The sequence below is a fragment of the Lichenostomus cassidix genome, chromosome 1Aa, assembly GCF_008360975.1.
Source record: "Lichenostomus cassidix isolate B80296 chromosome 1Aa, HeHo_3.0, whole genome shotgun sequence".
Taxonomy (NCBI): Eukaryota; Metazoa; Chordata; class Aves; order Passeriformes; family Meliphagidae; genus Lichenostomus; species Lichenostomus cassidix.
The window spans coordinates 17,745,589-17,770,060 of NC_139480.1; the positions used below are offsets into that span (position 1 = coordinate 17,745,589).

Genomic DNA, 24,472 nt, shown 5'->3' on the forward strand with positions numbered 1-24,472 from the left:
TTGTTCTGTTATTACTGAACAAGGTGGGAAATATGGATCTGAATTTGAAAACTGTAAACTAGCTGTCTAACCCTTCACCCTGTTAAAAGCCACAATTTTTTTCAAGTGTCAAATAAGACATCTGCTTTGCATCTTTTGATGAATTTAATATAACTTTTATTTTTTATCTAACTCACAGAACATTGAAGAATATGTTCCAAAACACTACAACACTAATCAAAGAATAATGGCATTATGATATTTTTGATGACAGTGTTTTTGTGAAACCTTTAAGCAAAACAAAGGAAAAACCAGAACAATTTTTTTTTTATCTCACATATTAAAAAGTATCAGATAATTCCTGACTTCCAATATTATCACTTCAGAATAAGGCAAAAAAATGATTCAGTCCTGAGTAAAAGAAGTTTTTACTTTGCTCTAGGTTTCTTAGCTTATTTTTTACTCCATAAAACAAAAAATTTCTGATTTCTTCTTGTAAGTAAAAAGTATGTCACATACCTGTTGTGTGTTTCTTTGTGACTGTAAACTGGACTGCAGCCTTCTCAACAGTGGAACACCATTCCTAGACAGTCTTTTAAGCAACCAGTAACTGTGCACTCGTTCAACAAAATGCTTCTTTCGCTGAATGGCCACCTGATTCATAATCTTATTTAATCTAAAACATGGAAAAACTGATATTGTATTTTTCACAGCAAGCATAAAACATATTTATCTATGGAAGTTAAACATCACATATATATGAATGTATACTGTAAAACCAGAAGTAATCACCATGTTACTAATTTGTTTCAGTAACATCCCTTCCAGATAATTATTTCTGAGTAGTAAATTACATTCAAATACACCTACTTGACATTGCAGTTTCTACCAAATACATTAAGGTACTTTATAAAGCTAAAAGGAATCAATTTTTTTTGTAATCATTATTGGAAGAGCAATCCCAGATTAGGGCTGAAAATAAAGATTTATGTGCATTTCAGAATAATTTCCTTATTGAAAATAAAATCAGATAAAAAGCTCCAAATCACTATGAAAATCATCAGATCATTTGTTGCCATCGACAGAAAGAATTAGTAGTTTATTTTACAGACAATACATCCTCAAATTTTTTTGCATAAAACATGAAATTAAAGCCTTATATTACTCTATTAATATTAAAATTTTGACAAATAAATGAAACAATAAATAAAAAACACAGGAACAATTATTATACCCCACATATACAATGAAAATAACCATAGAAGATGCAAGTGAGGTTGACAAAAACAGTTAAGCAAACTACCTCCATCAAAATCAATCAGTATTTTCTCCAAAGCTGCTTTTTAACAAATGCAAATACTCTATGCGTATACTTATTTACAAATACTTTAGAAAAGTGCTGTATGAACAACACAGACAACAATACTGACTCCTCTATTTCAAATAATGACATGTAGATAGACTGTCCAAGTCTCTCACGTGACACTGGCCTCTCAAAATTTATATACAAAAGAAAGCTTATCTGAAACAAAACTTCAGCTCTCTGTGCCTACAGTATCTTCGAATTACAGCAAAATAAAAGTCAGAAAAAGTTAATGGTTATAGAATGAAAAGATTTTTTCTTTGTATGATAACGCAGGTACTTGTAACTGGTGGCAGCCCTTGTAAAATTAACACAAGATGCCCCAAGGCACCTGTATTGCTAGAGAAATTGCTCCTTCATTTGGGGTCAGGGGTCAGGTGTGAGGCCAAGAGAGCTGGATGTAAAACAGTTACAAAAAGGATAATAACAATGAACAGAAAGCTAATTCTTCTGTTAATTCTGTTAATTCTTCTCTCAGAATATTACTGCCCATAGTAAAACTCTACAATTGATAGTAGAAGGCTTATCAGATATTCTCCAAAATGTAATACTAAACCAGGCAAATATTAATTCAAGAAGTGTCTGATCTGTAGAGCAGTACCATGAGACATTTAAATAAAAATCATGACTGTATATACATATTTTTCTGCTTTTTCCCCTTCTAGTATTAGGAAAAAAGCAGTTTTGCAGTTAAGTAATAAAAGCAAAGTAGTCAAACACCAAAAAAAATGTAAAGTTAGGAGTAAGCCTTGGGTAAAATGATTTTTAAGAATATCTGCAAAAAATAAATATTTTTCAGACTAACATACAAGTGAGTCTACTCTGAATTCACCAAAGGTCATCTGTCCCTGGGGTTTTTTTTGGCTGTGTAGAAAATAAAGTGCAATAGGTCTACTCAGTGCTACACTAACTACAGCTAAAGCCCTCAGTCATCAGGAGGTAAAGGCATAGCAAACCCAGGTTTTCTTCAAAACACAGCACCATTGTGTCCTTCAGTTCCTCAATGACACTGGTTTTTTTAATTAATAACCAAGCTAGTTAGGTATTCTTGAAAAATCCTAGCTTAACTTAAAGCTTAGAAGGTCCGCAGATGGACTTCAGACTCTCTTGTACATCTTTCACTGGAAGGCAGACACGGGCTCCACAAAGATTTACTCAACGCAGAACAGATGTGACCACACTAAACTTCAAACAACATAATTACAATTAATTATAGAATGCAATCAAAATCAAGTAATTACTTTCAGAAATCTCTTGGAAACAGTAAAAGCTACTGAACTGAGTCAAAAAAGTACAAAAGCACAGCTAAATACACACCTATTTGGAAAGATCAGAGAATCATAACATGAAGAAAGGTGTCTTGGCTTCATGCCCATCAGATGTGGCAAGACTAAGCAAACATCTTTTAACTACGGCTTTAAGTACATTTGCCAACTCACATAACAAACCATTCTATTCATAAATAATTATAACAGTAAAGTGCTAAAATAAGCTTAAGAGAGATGTTCACAGAAGACACTCTCCAACTTTTAAAATATAAATAAATGGAAGGTAATTTGGAGTGCAGAAACTACTTAGGAAGGGGTTGGAAACTACATATCTCTGCTCTTCCTCCAAATAAAACCAAGTATTTCATTTAAACACCACACATGGGTAACAGCATTATACTTCTCGAAGTACAGAGGTCTGCAACTCTTCATGTGGCAGATATCTACAGAGCCTCTACACTATGAACTCGGTGCTAGGAGGATGTTACATCTGCTGTTAGATGCTAACAATGCACTACCTACATCCCAGCTCTTTAACCGTCTTCTTGCTTAGTATGACACTTCCACGTAGACTTGTTCTGTCCCAAACACTTTCAATTTTGACAGACAATATAACTACTTTGGCGAAATGAGACACTGCTGCTGTAGAACCCTAGAAGTAGCACAGACTGTGTCTGATTTTGAAGCTCCTGCCCCTTAAAGGAATTTGCTATACATTCCACTTCCCTCTTTATTTTTTCCCAACAAAGATGTAATAAAAAAAAAATACCGAAGAATAAAAAAAGAAAAAGGCATATATTTGGCTCAGGTAAGGGAGAGCTGTTTAAAGGCTTAATCATCCAGGATCTGACTTGGGCTTGGACATGACAGCATTAATTGCAACATTACACTGATAAATCCTCAATGCAGAGGCAAGGCTTATAGAACTTAATTCACCTCCCAGAACTACAGAAAACACCTCAACAAAGGCATTTTTTTGTTAAGGTATCTGTCCACTCTAGAACTTTTTCCAGTATAAGTACATCAAAAAAGAACAACGTTCTGTATTGTTTTATTTTCTAACAACTAGTCAAGCATACCCAAGTACTCAGAGAAAAAAACCATAATTTTCCCTCAACTTACCAGTTATTTTTTAAAAAGTACACTGATAGAGGAATTTGAAAATTCTTGAAAAGGTGCCTGTGCTCCAAAGATATTCAATGACTGCTGCTAACTGATCTCATGAAAGAAGCATTAGGTTTCAAGCCGATGACCACTGCAAGCCTTTTGATGTTTTGGCACCAGCAGTTGTACTGATTCTTGTTTTTGTCTTTTTAGAGCAACGTGCCAAAACTACACAGATGACAAAAACATTTTTCAGAATTGTTTGAATCATACCACAGCCAGCTGAGTGAGACAGTACAATTTCCATTCCCCAGCCCCAGCACTGTGAAACACTGATGTGAACTACAAACGGGGATGTCATACAATTCCTTGCTTATCTTTAAACAGGGAAAGGTCCCTTTTGAAGTGACCCTTTGAAACAGCACCCACAGTCTCCTCCTCTCATGGAGACATTTGCTGGATAATCTACCCTGCAAAGGGTGATAGGTAACACTTAACACACTAGTCAATGCGTTCAGAGCCAAGTGTGTTACTCAGTCTTTGTTTTCTCACCTTTTAGATAAATGCACAAAATCATTTTTGTCAATGTAGAAGATGTACTTTTAACATACTAAGGAATCTCACAGCTGCCTTCTTTGACTCATGACTTCCTTCCTCTCCCAGTTTCAGTTACATAGCACTGTGGCAACTCTAGCAACTGGTTACAGGGAAAAGTGAAATCAGTATTTTTGGTAATCAACAATGTGGTAGTCTAAACTAAGAAAGCCAATGAGAGATAATCAGCCACTCTTTTATTAATCATCACTAACCACAGACTATACATGCTTTTTGACCCCACAGGTATTATTTTAGTACTACAATACCTGAAGATTTTTCAAGTTTTTGAAACACAAACTGGAGAAAACATTTTCTTGAGCAAGTATGAGATTTTGACAGCATTACTATAGTAACTCAAGCACAAAGAATATGAAAATCTGTATTAATCAAATACCCAAAGGAACATCAAACACCCGTTAAAACCAAGCAATTTTTAAACATGAACAAAACCTAGTATTTTAATTACAACACTTGTCTCAGGACTCCAGTTCTATCAGTTTGTTATTTTGCATTGTCCTTTATCCAGTAAAGCAGTACTAAAGGTACACATATCACAGCAAAACTGCATTCTATTCTGCAAAATTTCATCACCACTAGCATACCAGTTTCTCTTAACCTATGGTAATATCCATAAACAATCAAATCATGTTCCACTTTACTGAGCAAATAACATAACCTGATTTTCCCAAAGATTGCAGATATGTTTCTAAAACCTGTCAGAACAAAATATAAAAAAATCTAAATTGAACAAGGCACAACTAAGTAAACTGATTTTCCAGAACACTTGAATTTTCAAGCTTTGTTCAGGAAAGTTCCACAAAATATACTGAGACTTGTAGGGAAGTAAGAAAGACACAAGACTTCCCTACAGATAACTGTAGTAATTCCAATGACACTGGAAGACAATTAACATCACGCCAGAATAAAAAGCTACGGAAGAATTTATTTGGGGAATTGGAATTAATTCTGGAGCCTTACCAACTATTCCTCCTAGCTCCAGATATAAAAACTCAGATCAGAAAGCCCACCCAACCAGATGACACTCTCCCTACTCTTTCCACGGAAAAGCTTTGGCAACAGCTGCTTATCGAAGTGATTGTATTCATGTTTCAATATACTTTTTTTTTTTTAACAGTGAAGAGACACAACTTTGTCATCTCATTCTTTAATAAAAGATAAAACGTACCATATGACTTATTAACTTAAAAAAAAAAAAACCTCAAATTGTTGTGACCAACTTAAAAGACAACAAGGGTAAATGACTAACTATGTAAAAATCAGAATCCATCTGCATGTCTGTATTTCCTTTTGAAAAAGGATAACATTCCTTTAATACCAAGCAGAAGTCAGCTGCATGCCTAACAAGAGTAGGTATCAAATCTTGGAAAGACTGAAAAAATTTCATTTAAACTTCTCTGCAACACAAGTCTGCAGAATCCCCATGCAACAAATACACACTTTCCTAATTAGAGCTGCTTTTCAGATTTTATTCCTTTTTGTCTGCTATGTTACAAAACTCTAGCTGCTGAATTTGCCTCTCCTAGTTTGAAAGCCCAACAGTACATATTTTAGCTACTGATACATCTTCTGAAGTCTGAAAGTCTCTCCAGGTTCCTATTCTTTATTCCCCATTTACTAGTATTTAAATAGTATTTGATTTTGAATGCACATGTAGGAAACACTTTGTCCTGCTTCACATGACTGTGAAACTCCTATTTTTCTTATTTGAGCAAAGAGCTTGTAAAATTTTGCTTGGACAGAAAAAGCAGAACAGTGAACTTAGGAGGTAAGAAAATACTGTTTTTTCAGTTAATTCTCTGTTAATTATAACAAGTTATCATCTTCCTATTCTAACAACTAAGTTTGTGATATTCCAAAATTTTGGATAAGGAAGAAAAAAACCCAAAACACTAAATAAGAAAACAAAACCAAACCCAAACAATGAAACCCCCCGTCACACTGAAAAAATCTCTTCTCAGAAAAATCATACGCACAGATTTACTTCTGCCAGTTCCCATACATATACAATGACTTTTCATTAAATTACTCAAGATATTTTCCTGCACTTCTTTTGTTTGTGGTAGTCAAAACCATACCACACGTGATTTTGAAATCTAGTATCAAAAGGCTAAATTCACATCAGATGTATTAATCAAAAATCACCTTTTGATCTGTAATAAAAAGAAACCTCAGTATTTATCTACTAATTTTTTGTGCATTCTGTAACTTGATTGTGGAATAAAAAAACTGCCAGGAGACAGTTCTTCAAACAATGCATTCTTTAGATGTTTTGCTATGGCACAAATCAGAGCACCCTCTAATCACCACCAAAAAAAAAAAAATTAATGGAAGTTCACATAACTGGTGAAACTCAGAAGGTCTGAAAAACAAAATATCACACAAATCTTGGTCTTCATAACTGCATTATCACATACATAACCATTGTGGACCAAACCCCATAGAAAACACACACAATACTAACGATACGCCTTACAGAAGTAACGTAATATTTTGTTTTAAGCTTCTTTGCCTTGTACACATAAAATAAACAGAAGAAAAAGAATGTATTATGTTTACTCAAAATCTACTTTTACAATTTACTAAACAAGTCACACTTCTTCAAACACATTAATTAATCCTTATTTAATAAGCCAACCAGTGTCAAGACGAACTAGCTTCAAAATAAGCTAGTTTTTTAAAATACCAGAGAGGCAAAAATAGCGAACACCACAGTAGCTCTTTTTTTGATTTAGAGAAAATTACTTCTTTTATTTAAGCAAAGAGATCAGAATGACATCAGCAGTAGTTTCTACATGTACCAGAAAGGTTTCAAAGTCAAATAACGTGACAAGAAACATCAGCGGACGATGACTTCTGGCATCCCTTTCACTTAGGTGATTCTATGATCCAAGTATTAGGTACAGTCACAAGGCATACCTACATCATGCTCCCCTGGAATTAAAATAAGCATTTTCACACAATTTTGTGAATTATACATACATGTATATTCAAGGATAAAGAGCTAACAGACATTAGTCTGCATTTATTCAGCTTCCAAGTTCTTTACAATGCTGGCCCTAGGAGTATTTTTCAATGGATTTTTTATGCTGAATTTTAAGCCAAATTTCTTATTCTTTCCCCCCACTTAAAAACTTTCTGAATGTATTAAAAAAAGCCCCACAGTACCCTAAAAAACATGTTTTAAAATCCCCAAAAGAATTCCACAAGCTACGTATATGAATAACAAGCATTATCTGTGAATGCAGACTAACAGTGTCTCGAAGGCTTTGTATATGTTTTCCTCTCAAACAAAAAGTGTTGAAATGCTGTATATTTATTATTTATTTTTCTGGTCCATACTTCCTTTCAGAGACAATCAAAATTCCTGTGTTAAGATAACAAGATCACATTTAGTTACTTGGTAAGAAAGTTCAGGATAGCTCAACTGAGTAAATTACAAACCAAAAGAAAATCCTGGTTCTGCCTTGATACGCAGTAACAGAAATCCAGCTTTAATACCAGGCACACTATTCTTTCTAATAAAAACAAAGATCAACACAGAGAAATCAGTTAATGTAGAGCACATAAATGCTGATCCGTAAGAAGAGCTGAAAATGTTTTTGCAAGAGTCTCAGCAATTTTTGCTCAGTTGTCGGCTGCTACTTACCTACTTCCATAACAATCTTATAATTCTGTTTTCATATCAGTAATGCAACAAATCTCATGCAACAACATATAGTGTTCCTACTTCTAATAACAGTAGGGCTTTTTTACTTAATCTTTGCTCTCTGTACAACTATTGCATTTCAAATGTTTTCTTAACTTCAGACATAACGAACATACCATGTAGAAAGAGAAATTAAAGATGAAAGCAAATATTTATATACTTTTAAATGCCTCTTTTGACACCTAAAATCAAGAAACTACACAAAACCAATGCCATTTGTACTAAGGAATAGAGCACTCAAAAATAAGAGAAACCATGTAGTTTTCCCAGCTAACATTGTAACTTTTCTGCTTCCTGTACCCATCCTGCTTGCTGAGTAAAGCAACAGTTTTAAAGAACTAGGATGAGCAGCAGCAGGTAAAAAAAAAAAAATCCACAAGAAATTGAGCACAGATTCAGTGCAAGATAACTAACAGAGAGAAGCAGTTAGATAGAGTTAGATTGTCAAGCCAAACCTAAAAGTTAGGATTTCCTAACTTGAAAATTCTGGACCAGCAGTCTAAACATCCATCTAGAATTTTTTTTGGGGGGTGGGGGGGCAGTGTGGACATCTCTCTACTAGGGAAAATTAAACCATTGCACAACCCCAGTAGCAATACCACACTTCAGGAACAACTTTGCCATTTTCTTCATCCAAACTATCTGGTATCAGTGGGAGGCTACATTTTGACTATACCATTTGCCAAGAGGAGTAGGTACTGTCTGTCCCTCCCATACAGAGGGACAGTTTGAGAATGTCCTTTCCCATTCTCCTCCCCACAGGGCACAACTGCTCTGGCACTTCCCAGAAACAAAACTTTTAGACAAAGCTTATTTCTACTTTTAAACAATCAAAAAACCTGAAAAACAAACCAAAAAATCCCCACCAAAAACAGACAAACAAAAAAAGTTTTAAGTACAAACAGTACAGTGTAAGCACCAAGCTTCAAGAGTTTTATATTTCAATAAAAACTGAATGGAATTTCCTAGTAAAGAAACAACACATCTCTACAGCCAAAAGGTCTGATGTACATCCTCCAAGCATGAGAGTTCCCTGGTGGTCCCATACATTATTAGAAGTGCTAAGCAACTTACAAATCAGCATTGAAAGCGCTGAAAGCTGAAACCACCTTAAGGCTCCAAGATGAACTACTGCACCTTTGGAAATAGATACTTAGGTATAGACTTTCCAAAATACCTAGGCAACAGGGCACATATAGGCCTGGCATTAAAAATAAATTACAAAAAAGAAAAAAAAAACAAAAAACAACAGATTCTTCTGATGATAGAAGCACGCATCTTCTATCATCAACGGATCAACAGTCAGGAATTTCTAATCCAGCATCCTCAAATCAGTAGTTCACAGATGAAAGTCTGAGAGGTCATATAATCAGATTATAAACTAATAGAGAATGATGCTATCAATATAATTTAACAGCAAAAATCTTAGAGTATGCAATCTGTGTAAGAAATTCTGGTCGAAGTCGTTCAAGGCAGTAGCATAGAAACCTGACTTAAGGTAAGCTGATCCAGAAATTCATAAGCTGTGAAAGTTGTGTAGAAATGATGAAGTATGCTGTTCCACACCCAGTCTTTCTAAATTCTCCTCAACATTAGGATAATTGTTTTGGAAAACAGAATTATTAAAAACTGTGTTATTAAAATGCTCAGTCTTTCATGTACTCTCACTATCCAGGAAAGGAAACAAATCCTTCCCCTGAAACAGAACATAAACTGCAAGATGGTTTTCCTTAAGCTTCATCAGATGTACTCAGGGGCTGCATCTAGCAAGTACTTTACTCCTCACTATGGTCTTCATATTTGTACACTCAAGAGCCACCAATATGTCAAGGGGTGTATAGTCTAGTTATTAAGAGAGCAATCCAAACCAAGCATCTCTACATGTGCCTCAATTTCCAGAGGTGTTGAAAACATATAAAAAAAATTCTTAAGATAAAAAAGCACTGGGGTTTAAACATTAAGTGTATATATTTACTCTGCACTAACTTAAATAGCTCAAATGCTCTTCCTCAAGACCTCTGGAAAATCATGCTTCAGCTCCGAGGGAAAAAAAGCATATTAAAAACATAGATTAGAGAAAAGGAATAATTTAAATGAAGACTGCTGTAAAATGATCCAAATAATTTTTTAATACTTCGTGGTAATGTACTTAACTCCTACAGAAACTCAAGACTGTTTCCTATAATTGAAAAAAAATTGAAGAATAGCCAAAGAAAACTAGACAACTTTGGGTCTAAAACTAGAGATTTGGGTCTGCAACATAATCACTTTTCCTTTCAATATGCCCGTTTCTGTTTTACTTTTAATTCAGGGCTCAGTTTTCTAGGACTGAACATACTCACTTCACAAAGAGTACTTAAGCAAGGGCCTCCCTCAGCTGAAGACAAGCAATTTATAATGAAGTTCAACTTCAAAACAGCTTTAAACTGTGCACATTTTTTACACTTACGACATACAGCATAAGAAGTGTACTTGTTTCTAGAAATATGAAAAGAAGCATGAATAGAAGAAAGCTGAATTTCTCTGCAGTCTTGAAAAGAAATCCAATCATTAGCATGAAAAAAAATAAAGAAGAAAATGTCTTTGTATTTTTGCTCCTGGCATCTAATGACTATTTTAAAAAAGCCATCTGATGATAACATCTTTTTACGGTCTGGCATTTTTAAAAGTTGCCAATGGAATGAGCTGCCAGAGGCACAACTGAGAACATACTTTCTAATCCTCAACTCCATGTTCTTTCTTAAACAAAAAAACCACTAAAAAAACCAAAAACACACTACACTACCAATTGACATCGTCCTAATTACGACAAAGCTGAATTATTTTACAACAATTCCCCCCTTCCATGGACAACAGTTCCTGTTTAAATAGCAATATTAGTTGCCTACCGTCAACTGAAGTTTTTCTGCAGAACATCATTAAACAAAAATATAATTTTACCGAGCAAATCATAACAGAGAACAGAGCAATCAATCTGATGTTTGTTAACACCGCATGGGAGCTGAAGGCTGTTTGTCAAAGACACTCAATAAGTAGCTTCTTACATCAACAAAACTTATTACAGGAAAGAACTGCAGTCTCAAAACACCTATTTATTTAGATTAATTTAACCAGCTTTAATTGCTCACTACCTGAGACTTGTGAGTCAGCTATTTACAAGGTATCCTATTATTTTAAAAGCCCTCACTTGTCTGTGCATTCAGAGTCCTGTCACAAAGTACAGGCAATGAGCCTGCACATGGAAGTGGTGCTTGTTCTCAGAAACTCTCCAGACTACTGCTCTTAAATTAGTAAGAATTTAATTCAAGGGGTAAACAAATATAATTGGTGTTGTAAACATATAAATTTTGGAAACACCTCCTGAGAAGTTATTCTGCCCCACAAAGAAAACACTTCCTTGAAGGTTTTTTCCCAATACTTACCTAAATCTTACAGTACAAGTTTATTCTTAATTTAGGTGAGATGAACAAGATTCAAAACTTATATACACAATTGTACTTTTCATTTTGGGTCTCTTAAAATTAGAAAAAGAAGTTTAGATTCCAAAAATACAAATAAAGTTAACTTTGAGCTCGGCTTTTTTTTTTTTTAATATGAAGATCAACTGCGTCTGCTATTCCAAATTCAGTGGTTAATTCTCTAAAGTACAGCAAATGACAACTGAACACACAACATAACTTCGTCTGACCAGAACAGAAAAACAAACTTTCTGAGGACAAGACACACCGCTTGATCACTTACTAATTTCTCTGAGGAAGTTACTGCATTTTTAATGCAACTCCACAGAAGTACAGTGTACATAATAAACAGTAATTCTCTGAGAAAGGCTTTTAGAGTAAGCATGTAAAAAACTTACAAAAACTTCAAGGTGGCATATAAAAGCACTGGTTTAAAATCAAACAATAATAAAGTTAAGAATTCTCATACTTTGATGGTTTGCTTACCTCTGGGGGGGGATATAAGGAGCAGATACTGTTGGCATAACTGTACAGGGTTCAACCACTGTTTTCTTGGCTTTTTTTGTCTTTTTTCTGACTTTTGATGTAGACCTAGCAGTTCTGACTGATCCCTCCTTTCTACAAACACCGTTTTTGATTTCAGCTTCTCCATAAATATTCAGAGGTCTCCGCGTGCAACCTGGTGGAGTATGTACATCGCAATAGGCAGTCTTTTTCACAGAGAACGTTGTTCCACTGCCAGTTAGTTCTTTCACAGGTTCCATTTTCATATATAGACCAGCCTTTTGAGCACATGTCACATGGAATGCAGTATAGCAGTTTGCTTTGTGGCACTGGATGCAGGCACCAACACCTTTCTGTTTACAGAGGTAGCATGTTAACTTCCATCTGGCTGGGGGAATGTTCCTGACACCATCAATTGGCTCAATAAAAACTGTATTGGCAAATCCAACTTCTGGAATCCACAAAGCACACACCACGTGTCCCCAACGATCATCATCTGTCTTTTTAAAGGCACCTCCCTTGTTTGGGCACAGCACACAGTCTACAGGCCGAGAGCGGGACTGCAAACAGTGTCTGCAGAGCCACTGGCCCTCAGGTATATATGGCACCCCATAGCATTCCTGATGTACTGCTAAATTACACATATCACAAAACAGGATCACATTGCTGTTCTGACATTCACCATCCATGCATATACAACACACCGCATCTTCATCAATTAAAGACTGATGATCACCCTGTTTTTGGTTCTCACAATAAGACTCTTTTTCAAACCTATCCATAAGGAATTCAAACATATTTTGTGAAACAACTGACACTCCATCACTTTTACGCTTATCATTTATCAATTCTAACCACGCATAATCTTCTTCATCCATGTCATACTCAACTTCGTTATCAAGCTCTTCTGCTGACTTCTCAATGAATTTGTAATAAATTGGAGGTCTCCGAGGAGCTGAAGGGGGACTGTATTCAACAATCCGTACTTTTGGTTCTGGAAGAGGAGCTGTTGTAGCAGGTATACCATGTGAGCTCGGAAGAGCTTCATTTTTCTTTTTCACTTTGTTATTTTTATGGCGTTTGCTTCTTAGACAAACTGGTGGTCTTTCACTATTTTCTTTATTGCTGTTGCATTCACTCATTTCCTGGGCAGTAAGATCATCTTCTAATATAATCTCTAAAGGATCAAAGATACTGATCCTATGCAGGCGACCTTCAATTTCTATTTCAACCATCCTTTGAGCTTGAGCGTATGTCAAGGTTTCTCGTGTTGGGGAGTGCTTAATACTGCATGGTGAAGAAGAATGCCTTGCTGCCGATACTCGATGGCATCTTCCTTTTCTCCTCATTTGGTAATGTTTACCTAAAAATAGAGCAACAGTTAATACTATGAACTCCAAACAACCATATTAAAATACTAGTTTTACTGTAGTAAGGAAAAAACCCTTCAGTTCTACAGCCCTCTACGTATATATTTAATTAAAAATGAAAAAACCCAAAAGTCTGTCACTCTTACTCAACAGGACTGCTCACAGTTTCATACAAGTTGAACCTAGTGATCAATAGATCTTCTAAATAACAGCTTCCCTGAGTAAACACAGCTATACAAAATCCTTGCTACAAAAACCCTCCAGAAGCACTGTTAGCAAGACCACTGCATGAGAACAACATTTCAGAAGTGTCACAGATTAAAAAAAATAGTATTTGTTATCTTGTAAGAAAACCTTTAACACAATACTTCTTAACACCTTAGGGGTGCCTGCAGTTTGAAAATTTTTGCAACAGCTACAGATTATGTCCTCTAGACCTGTCTTCAAAGGAACTAACACAACTGTGAAAGAATAACAAGTTTTCTCTGAACTTTTTTCAAGTGCAATTTGAAACACTCATGTTATCAACTCCATTACTATAACTATATTTAAAAGCTAGAAAAGCACACATACTTCCACATTTGGCAAGTGGGTAGTTTGACAGCCCTACACTTTTTTTACTTTCTTCAGTCCTTAGTGAGACCATTATTCTTCACAACATGACAAGAACATAACAGAACTCGCAGTGCCCAATATGGTGCAATATGGACTGCAACTAGTAAATATTCCACCTGTAATGTAGATTTGACTTAGAGCCAAAACACATTCCCTGCTTTTAAGTATGCGTGTACACACACCCTTCAACAGATTCTTCAGGAGCTGCTCTCAAATCAACTGCTGACAGATAAAAATCTCTGTTTTTAAACCCAGTCCCAAGCTCTTTAAAACAATTTTTCAGTTTACCACTTACTGCAAAAAAATCACATACCATACAAAAAGATAGTTTTCTCTCCCCCATCTCCAAAGCCCCATGACTAGGTTGAGCATGTATTCTGGTCATAAAATTTCTAAGTTAAAAGCTTCCATACATACTTATGCCTTTTGACACATCTTCACACTGGGTGTAGTTTTTCTCCCGTATGGGTTGAAAATATTACAAATCTGAGTGACATTGTCAAGTTTAAAATTCTATTCCTCTTCTTCCTTCTCCCCAATAAACCATTAATAAATAGCATCATTCAAACTCAGCTACATAAAAAACCCTTGATCTTTAACCACTGCCTAAAGAATTATTAGGACCTCACCATTTCAACTACGCATTTCGAGTCAGTGTTGCTCATGATAACACAACTAATAGTGTTTGCATGTATTGCCAATATAGCAGAGAAATAGATCAAAACACAACTACTCTTAAAGACCAGTATATCTATTTCAGGAAAAAAACCAGCAATCACTGAACAACTACATGAATTATTTCTTTTGTTTAAGTCTATGATGCCAGCTTCTAAAGGCAAATCCTCAAAGCACTGAAGGAACTCCTTTTACAGGAAGACTAAATCATTTAGGCAAGCAACCCTAAGACTAGTTCCTGAAAGACTTGGATCTGTCTGCTCTCACAAACGGACCCTGCTTTCATAATCTCAGCTAGTTTTATTATTCATGCGAGAATTGTGCTTCTCATAAATCTGACTTTTATACAGATAATTCTTAACTCTTATGATTTGATTTTATACCATATAACCAGACAACAGTCAGTGTTTAATCATGACAGATCTCTAATCTGCTCTTAACAAACAACATAAGAATGCAAAAGGTTCCACTTCTAGCAACAACTTTGGAAGAAGCATTTAATAATTAAATTCTGTAAAACAACATAGGATTCATACAGCAACTTATTACAGATCAGAATGGACTCACTTTAATATACCTGCCAATCAAGAAACACAACTTACAACATTTTTACCTCATACAATTGCATTTCAATTCTGTCTGGATATAAAAGTCTGGTTTGGTATTTTTAATGTCCCTTCCTACATCTTAACTGGTTGTGTATCTGTTCATAGTCGCTCCTGGGGATAAAAAACGTTTTGGAAAACATTCAGAGGGAGGGATGAGAGGTGACCTTCAGAAATCAAAAACATGTGTAACTTGTCCACACTGTCTTAGCCCAGTACCACAGAAAAACACATTAATGCTGTTTCCAAGTTCTCCATCCTCCTCTTCCCAAGATTCTTGAGCATAGCTTCAGACAGGCATTAGGAATAGGAAGAAAATACTCAAAAGCACAAGAACTTTAATCTTGCTTCAAGATTTAGGGTGGCTGTTTCAAAAGTCAAATGAACTGCACAAACCAGACTGATAAAAAATGATTGAGCTAACATCTAAGTATACCGTAATACTCATCAGTAAATACAGCTGAATTAGGAAGGAAGTTAGGGTATCCAAATACAAGTACAATGCAACACACACAAAATCGCAACTGGTAGTAGTCTGGCCGAATTTCATGCAAATTTGGCGTGAATAACTTAAAATGCCCCAGAGGCCAAAGCAGTGTTTTGTTTCTCCAAAATTTTTCTGTTTGCAAATGTTGTATAAATACTACGGATGAAAACCAGATTTCTGCATAGCAAATTCATGACCCACAACTGGTTTGCTTTTCCTAGACTATTATCAGGTAGCTTTTCTCCCTCCCACACCCCAACCCCCTTCCCAGTATCCTGTAGATCGACAGGAATGAGCACCAAGACCTAAATTTGAAAAAGTGTAAACTAAGACAAGTTTTCGTTCAACGCTAACAAAGATACTGCACTAACCGCAAACGAAATTACTTTAACGCACTTCTGTTAGAACTGTCCTGCCCTCAAAAACTGCAGGATATAAACTAGGAAAGTTATCCAGAGCTTTCCTCTCCTAGAATTGCATCAGCTACTTGGGAAGAAAATCACCAGCAGACGTTTTTCCTCAACACAACAGAAGTAGACAGCTGTTTCTGTGGAATACACGGTACGAGGAGAAAAAAAAAAAAAATAGGTTTTTATTAAGGCGTAGGATAGCTAAAACCAACACGAAAAGTGCGACTGTGTATACCTCTAAATTACAATCTCCGCCCTTCCACCTCTTCAAATAAACTGCCTTTGGTCCCTGGATCCCCTGCTCAACGGAATTCAAGAGAATTCCATTCTCGACAGCACTTTCATGTAGACCATTAAAAAGAGAAAGAGACAGGAATGCTCTCTAGTCCTAGACAATGAGGGCCGGTAAGCAAACAGTGCTTACATGCATACGGGGCGGACACCACCCACGGCTTCAGCCGCGCAGCAGGAGCGATCCCCTCGGGGCACGGCCCAGAGCGGGGCCTCACGGAGCCCAGCGAAGGGGCGCGGGGACGGCCGAGACACGCGGGGCCGCCAGAGCCGCTCTCGCCCGGGCCGGCGGAAAGAGCCCCCCGCCGCCAGACCCCGCACGCCGCCAGAGCCCGCAGCCATCCCGGGATCTGCCGCCCGCGCGCGGCTGCCCACGCCCCCGGCCCGCCCTCGCCGGTGCCGCGCCAACACTTCCTGCCCACGCCCAGCGAGCCTCCAACGCGCTCCCTCCCCTCTCGCCGATGGTTCCTGCCCGGCGCGGTGCACCCCCCTCCCGGCCCCCGCCAGGATGGTTCCTGCCCGGGCCCATCATCTCCAGCCCTTCCCAACAGTCACTCCCTCCCCGCCGCGAAAATACTCGGCCCACAAATATGGCGGCTGACAAAACAGCTCCAGCGGCGCCCTCCCTCCCCCAAACCGCCGCGCTCGCCTCGCCTCGCGTCCCCGCCCGCCCGCCCGCCGCTGCGCCCCCCTCCCCCCCGCAGGCTGCCGTGCCCAGTCCGTCCTGCTCTTCCCCGCCTGCCGTTCTCCCGTTCCGCTACGGAGGGACCCGCCGGCTCCCGGCCCCGCAGCCCCCGCCCGCCGGCCCCCGCAGCCCGCCCGGCCGTACTCACGTTGTGGGAGCCGCCGAGGAGCGGCTGACAGACCTCCTGCTCCGCCGCTGCGGCCGACGCTCGGCCGGGTTAATGGCGGAGGCCCCGCCGGTGCTGCCGCCTGGCCCCGCGTCCGGCAGCCGCGGGCGGGCGGGCGGGCGCTACGAGGGCCGCGCTGCCCGCGGCGGTCACCCGGCGCTGGCTGCGGGGCTGCTGCTGCCGCCGGGCGCGGCGCATTCGTGAGGCGCGGCGCGCGTCGCCGTCCGGCTGCGGGCTCGGCGCTCGGCTCCCGGGGCTGAGCGGCTCCCCTCCCCCCGCGGCACAAACAATGCGGCTTCACCACAGCGCTGCGCCGACGGGGGGGAGGTGGAGAGGCGGGCGGGGAGGGAGGGAGGGAGCGAGCGAGCGAGGGAGGGAGGGAGGGAGGGAGGGAAGGGACGTGAGGGCGCCAGGCACCGCCCAGCCCCGCCGCTGCCGCCGCCGCGGGGCGGGGCCTGCGCGCCGCCGCTCACCGCGCCCCGGGCCGGCACCGGCCGCGCTCGGGGCGGGAACGCGCTGCCCCCGCGCTCCCGCCCGGGCCCGAGCCTGAGCCCCAGCCCGCCGCGGGTTCCGGGCAGAACGTTCGAACGGCCTAGCGCGGGAGCCAGGGAACGGACGGGAGCCAGGGAACGGACGGGGGCTCGTTACAAAACCGAGGCTCAAAAGTTGAAGCGAGTGGTATTTATTATCTCATTGTGGAGAAGTCCAGGCTCGAGATTCCTTACGTAGAAAATGTGCTTGAAAGTCAGGTCTTGCGTGGTCTCCGGGTCAGGCTGCTGGTTGTAGATTAACTGATAATAGCCTTACATTTTGACAGAGCAAAAGCAGGTTATTTCTGGCTTCCCTGCGAAGGACACCCTTTGTTAGGAATTATTTTTAGACAGCCATTACAGACATATTCAAGAACTGGAGAATTTTGCTACAATACATATCTGCAAGGCAGCTGCACCCACATCCTTAAAAAACAACTGGTCCAGTGGTGTTTAGCTGGCCCAGCCTAACACAAACACTTGCCTATGCCGATCATCCAGAGTAAGTCCCGCATATAGTAAAAAGCCAGTGATTGAGAGTAGGTGTGATTCTCTTTGCCCTTCAGTATTCAGCATCCACTCAGCTAAACTGCTGCAAAACAATTTACCAATTCATTTTTATGTTTTCTCTAGCAGTAATATGCTTGCTTGCCTCAAAAACCAGTTGGTCCTACAATAAATATATGACTAGAGAATCAGAAATAGATACACCTGTTATTACTTGCAGAAAGTTAATTAATGTCCAGAGAGCCTAAGCAGCTTGGCTAAGGAAATATTGCAGAATAGGAAAAGTACTTTCCAAATCCTTTTTTCTTCATCAGGCACCATGTAGAACGCCGATCTCTGAACAAAACAGAAGCTATTAAAGCAGCTAACACTTGCACAGTGCACCCAGTGTAGGAATAGATCCTTAAGCTCAGACACAGTACCTTCAATTTCCAATATACGAAAGTTTGTATGAACTATGGAAGCCATCTGGTCATTTGTGTACTTGCCTGTGAGGAACTAGTCTCCAGTTAAATTGTTTTAGTGATCCTACTAGTCTCAGAAGTCTTACAGCACACTGGTAAAAATTAGTGTTGTTGCACTGGAACTCAGCCTGTGATAGAAAGGTATTAAAGAGGGAGCATCATACCAAATCATACACATTAGTGTGCAGGGTATAAAAATGAACAGAAATAATGTGGTCATGAACCTAGGTTGGAACAATGGAACAATGTTGTTTATGATAGGAAATATGTTGATTTATCTTCTAAGGGATAATTCACATGTGTATCTGCTGTGCAGCTGTACAAACGCTTTTTAAGTGGAGACAAGTTTTCCACAGAAACCTTGATGGTGTCCATGTTCTAACATGTCTGAGACACAGCAAGTCTGGCTTTTCTCCAGTTTCTTTTTTCTGCCAGGTGGACTACAGCACTCCATAGTCCCTGGATACCCCTTTGGTAATGTGGTATTCCTTATTGATATTTGCACCATTTGACCACTTTTCTGTAATTTAAAATCATGCTTCTAGATTCTCTCAATTACTCTCAGTCAGAAGGTATGTGGAGTTTTTGCTCTGGACTGCCCAGGCTAGGACACAGAATGCATATCATTCCTTGATATAGCATTTCAGAGCAACAGCACAAAGATCAGAGCACGCTCAACACAAAGCTCTGTATTAGGAGCCTTAGACTTTGAAGTCAATTTTCATTGACCTTATCACAGGCTTACCAAAGCAGGATCTTCAACCCTTCCATTTTAAGCATTAGTACATTAGCCCATGTATTTCCAAATAGGAGAGTATGTAGTATTGGCTGAGGCACATGTCCCCCTAACTTCAAAGATCTGTTACCTTTGTCTTTTCCACCTCACGAGTATTCAAAGCAATACAATTCTACTAGCATAGGTTCAATTTCAAGCAAAAAATAAGAGACCCTCTGATCCATTGTTTGACGCCAACAGGTCCCTCACCACCTTCTTTCACACCAGTTCAACATGGGCAAGGGGTTTCAGTCTCAGTACTTAAGAATCCTCACACCCCTTACCTGGTAGCATCAAATTGGTTACAAAGTTACCAAAGCTCACTCTGCGTGAAAACTGCCCAGAAGGAGGATCTCCTGCCTACCAGTTTTCATCTCCACTAGTTGTCAAATTCTCAACAGAATCACTGCAAGAAGGAAGTGGTAAAGGAACACAACCACTATTTATCTGCCTCAGCAACCTCCTCTTTCCTGGTAGAGTCAAACCTCATGAGACACATTTCTATGTTTCTAAAGTGCATCACCTTTGTTTCAGAGATTAGTAAAAGTCAACTCAGACTTGCTGCAGCACTAAATACTGGTGGGGTGCTGATCTTCTTGGATACAACTCTATTCTTCTCCTGGCCTGGACAGCTGGTTGATGAAGGGACAAGAATCAGAACTCACTCCACACCTTCCTTAGAACCTGCATTTCAAGTCAGATTTTGGGTGGCCATAACATACATGTAGGGGTCTTCTTATCATGATGCCTAATCTGCCTAAACTTGCATGTGATGCTTCTGTATGACACCTCAAGGCAATCCATCACCAGTAAGTTTCCAAGTTTGGCTTCCCCATTATACAATTTACACTTTCACACTCATCCATGAGATACAACATCACTAAGGTCCTCTCATCCTACACGGGAATGCTTTTAGATCTCACTTACTTCATCCATCATGGTATGTGGTACTGGTAGAAGGCTCATGGGCATGACTTTGCAAGTTCACAAAAGAAAGGTTGTTCCCAAACCTCTGAGAAGCCAGAACAGCACTCACCATGGAAAAGATGCTGTAACCTTATCAACAGGCATATTATAAAAGTGTGCTGACAGAATTTCAGCAGCTTATTTTCAGTCTGAGGGGAGGTGCAGGATCACTCCACATCTGCTGGGTGATCTTTGAAAATTATTGTATTTACAGAAAAATACATGGATCACTGATCCATCTCCTAGTTATCATTGATACCTTGTCAGAAAGGCTGATGTGTCATACTAGACTGAGTGGGATATATGGGCCAAAGTCCTAGATGACCATTCCAGAATGAGGATCAAATATGTAAGAGAAGTGTTGGTCCAATTTACTCCTACATGTTTACTGAACATATTCCTTGTTCTCTAATTAGGAAGAATTGTCTGGATTTTCCTTCTTACTACTCTGATCTGGAAGTTTTAGCTGTACTATGACAAAAGGGCAAGTAAAAATGAAATAATATAGGTGTTCATAATGTTCACCAACTGCTATGGAATCAAAGATTCTTTGTTTCTTACAACCTCAGTAGATTTTACTTCCTGCATGTACCACCTTTCTAATTCTCACAGCCAAAGTGGTTCTGTCTACAAAATTGGTGAGACACTTTAGTCTGACCCTTCAGAACAGTTCATGTTGATCCAAATGAACAGTTTCCACCAAAACACAAGTTTTAAAACAGACTGAGAGCTGTGTCAGTGCCTTTTACAGTACTAAAGGTCCAGAGCCCTTTTACTGTCAGAGCTCCACCAGAATTCACGCTTGATCAGTGTGCTTGCTAAGAAATACCTCTGTGAGCTGCATCTGCTAAACAGTCCTAAGGAATGTTATCTTTAGATAAGCTTGAAGATCATTTGACAGAGTGGTCTTCAAGTAGTGAAGCTGCTATGCAAAAGCCCTCACTCCATTTCCATTTAAGCATTTGTTGGAACTAGTGCTTGGGGTCACCTACTGTTAGAAGAGGTATGTATCCTGTCACTTGCTGACAGAGAGATACACCAAGCACTTTGCTGAGATACACAATTGACAGGGAAACCTATTGCCTGCATTACTCATTCACTATCTTGAACTCTTTAACATCATGTACCTTTAAGATTTTGCAGTTTTAAAGACACTCTCCACAATATATGCTCACAACTGTTGCATGGTGGAAGGTGAGGATTGAGCTCACTCCTATGGACTCTATAAACATGCAAAACCCAACTTCATGATTGGGACATACATGAAAACATATGCAAACTATGCTTCAATAAAACAAAACAAAAATCCACACCCAAATTACAACATGCTGCAGCACAAGCACAAAGCTTGCCTGTGTACTGACCTGTAGCTCCTCCAAAACACAAAACTAGCATCTACTGTTTTAGAGACTATTTTATCATGAACAAATCCTTTGAATGGAGTTATTTGCACTCATGTATAAAAATAAGAGAATAGTATTCCCTTTCTCTTCCATCATTGCCTCTTCAGCATTAATTATTCAATTCCTAGTGTTTACATTTGGTACCTTTATTATGTCCTGCATAATAACTCCCCCTGCAAAGGTCTTTGTGGGAAGCTATTCCTGCCACAGGATAACTGCCATCGGAACAACCCCTTCATAAACGAGTCATCAATTTTCTGCTGAGCTCCCAGGAGTGCCTCCCTGCATGATCAGATGAAAATGATTACCAGCACAAGAGAGCAGCAGTGAAGTAAATCCAGTATTTGGGAGTGCTCCTTCAACAGCCCCAGTTATTAGCCATCATTAGTTTAGCTAACAAAAGCAGCTGTACGTTTAGAATTAGAGAGTCTGCCAATTCACACAGCATAACTAACTGAGCCAAGTTATGGGCAAAGACAGAACATCAGTGGTAATGGGTAGGAATCAAAAAACAAAACAGTAATTGTTATGCAAAAAGTTCTAAAAATATCACACATGCACAGCAAAGAGCTACAAAACAGCGTGGTTAAACACTTTACATTCAATTTTGACCTCTTTCTTTGCAAGACACACAGAGGAAACCTCAGCAGCAGATAGAAGACAGAATTTATAGAAAGTTAATGCAAAAAAAAAAGGACCTATTTGAACTGGACAGTGTTGTCAAATGCAGCCATAGCAAAGGGAAAACAAAGCGTGCTCTATACATATATCTGACATACAATGATTTCTGAGAAATACTATTTCTTTTACTTCTAATTTCTGTGGTCGTTCTGCTGATCAGGTTCAGATTTCAGAACACACCTGATTTTGTGATAAATGAAGTAACTGCTTAAGCTAGCATAACCCATGTAAACTATATTAATGCAAATACGTTATTACCTTCTCTCTTTGCTACTTCCTGATCCTTTCCTCTACACTGAATTTTCTATACAGCATTCATCCAAGCAAAGACAAGTTGCTCACTGCCTTCATAAAGTTTAATAATACATAAAGTTTATTTTATTTATTGAAATCCTTAGAGTGACTTGTTCTCAATTCCTCTGATGTCAGTATAAAAACTTGCAAATGTAATATGAGATGAAGTATAAACTCTGAGGGAAGTTATTTTCCTAGTTAGGTCACTCATAAACATATTTCTAAGAAACAATCTCCAATGTTTACAATGAGTTAATACTTCAGCCTTAGTATAATTGAGTTAAAATTCAATCAGCAATGAGACCCAAATCCAGTCTTAATTACTTTACTACCTCTTCCTCATTCATTCTAAAGGACAAACCTGGGCTACAGATGATTAAGACAGTATGCAGTGGAGTGTTAGAATCCCTAGTCATTTATCACAGAAGAAATCCAAAAATAGGTGGGCTTATTCAGAAGTAAAACCTTGCCTCCTCGTTTACATGGGGAGGGCCTACAAGAAGGTGACATCAAAATCTGGGAAGGAAAAACAAAGTGAAAAATAAGTCAGAAGTAAGACTCAACACACGACATCCACAAAAAAACCTGAACCACCAAGATCAACCAACATAGCCTGTAGCTTCTTCTGTTCAGAGAAACCCAACTCATACCACTTAACAAGTAGGAATGAGCCCTACACAATTTTCTTTGTCCCAGACTTGCTACTGCCTCGGCCAGGGCCTGATGCTGGCTAATAGAGAACTTCCAAACTCATGTATATATAAATTAGTTCTGAATCTGACGGCTTCATAACGCAGACAAAATCTCCACAGGCCCAATAAAAATGCTAGAATAGGAACCTCAAATTGAGTACTCCTGAAACACACTCAAGCACCATGCTCACTCCACATAACGGGTAAGCATGAGTAAATGCTGTCAACATGCTATTATATGCTCAACTCCAAGTCAAAAATCAGTGATATACACCTCTGACGTGCTACAGAGTTAAGATGATTGAGATTAAACATCTGTACTTATACCAAATGAGGTAATTAATATAAATGCACAAGGGCACTATGGTTTTGGCAGTGCATGCTTGCTCATAATGACTCTGTGACTGCTTTTTCCTTGTTTCCTAAGCACCCACCTTGACACCTTGGATCTGATGAGCAGAGCCAAGTGCCCGCTGAAATAAATGAGTATGTATGCTAAATATATAAGTACTTTCCTATGTTACATGTTCTAAGGAATCATACCCTTGTGATACTAAATTGGACATCCAAATTTAGTACTTCTGACCTCTATTTTAAGGTTTTGATCATTAAGCTGACATTGCCTAGATAGGTTCCTGGAAAAGGCTGGAGTCTATAAAGGGAGGAAAGGAGATAGTTTTTTAAAGGCATTACCTCTGTGCATACAAGAATCCACAATTCTTTGTGCTTTATTTAAGAACTGCTATCTCTTGATGTAGTTTTAGTCTTCATAACTTCATATGGAAAATGCATCACTGATGCAGAAGTTACTAGAGGTGAAGCCAAACGTTTGAGTGAAAATAAGCTTACCAGAGCA

The 24,472-nt window shown here is 39.0% G+C and overlaps 1 protein-coding gene across 5 annotated transcripts in view; it reads right to left on the bottom strand.

Annotated features, from left to right (window-relative positions):
* Positions 1-17,418, bottom strand: part of BRD1 (bromodomain containing 1) — a 55,508-nt gene extending 38,090 nt beyond the window's left edge. For 4 of the 5 annotated variants that reach the window (XM_085041541.1, XM_085041538.1, XM_085041534.1 and 1 more), the window contains exons 1-3: positions 17,287-17,418; positions 11,983-13,363; positions 499-655 (exon numbers count right to left, since the gene is read on the bottom strand). In XM_085041541.1, coding sequence (XP_084897667.1) covers positions 499-655; positions 11,983-13,349 — 1,524 coding nt within the window. In that variant the 5' untranslated portion in view covers positions 13,350-13,363; positions 17,287-17,418. Of the gene's footprint in view, positions 1-498; positions 656-11,982; positions 13,364-16,586; positions 16,766-17,286 lie in introns of those variants that run through there. The other variant, XM_085041531.1, reaches the window with a different exon arrangement.
* Positions 17,419-24,472: the final 7,054 nt, after the last annotated feature.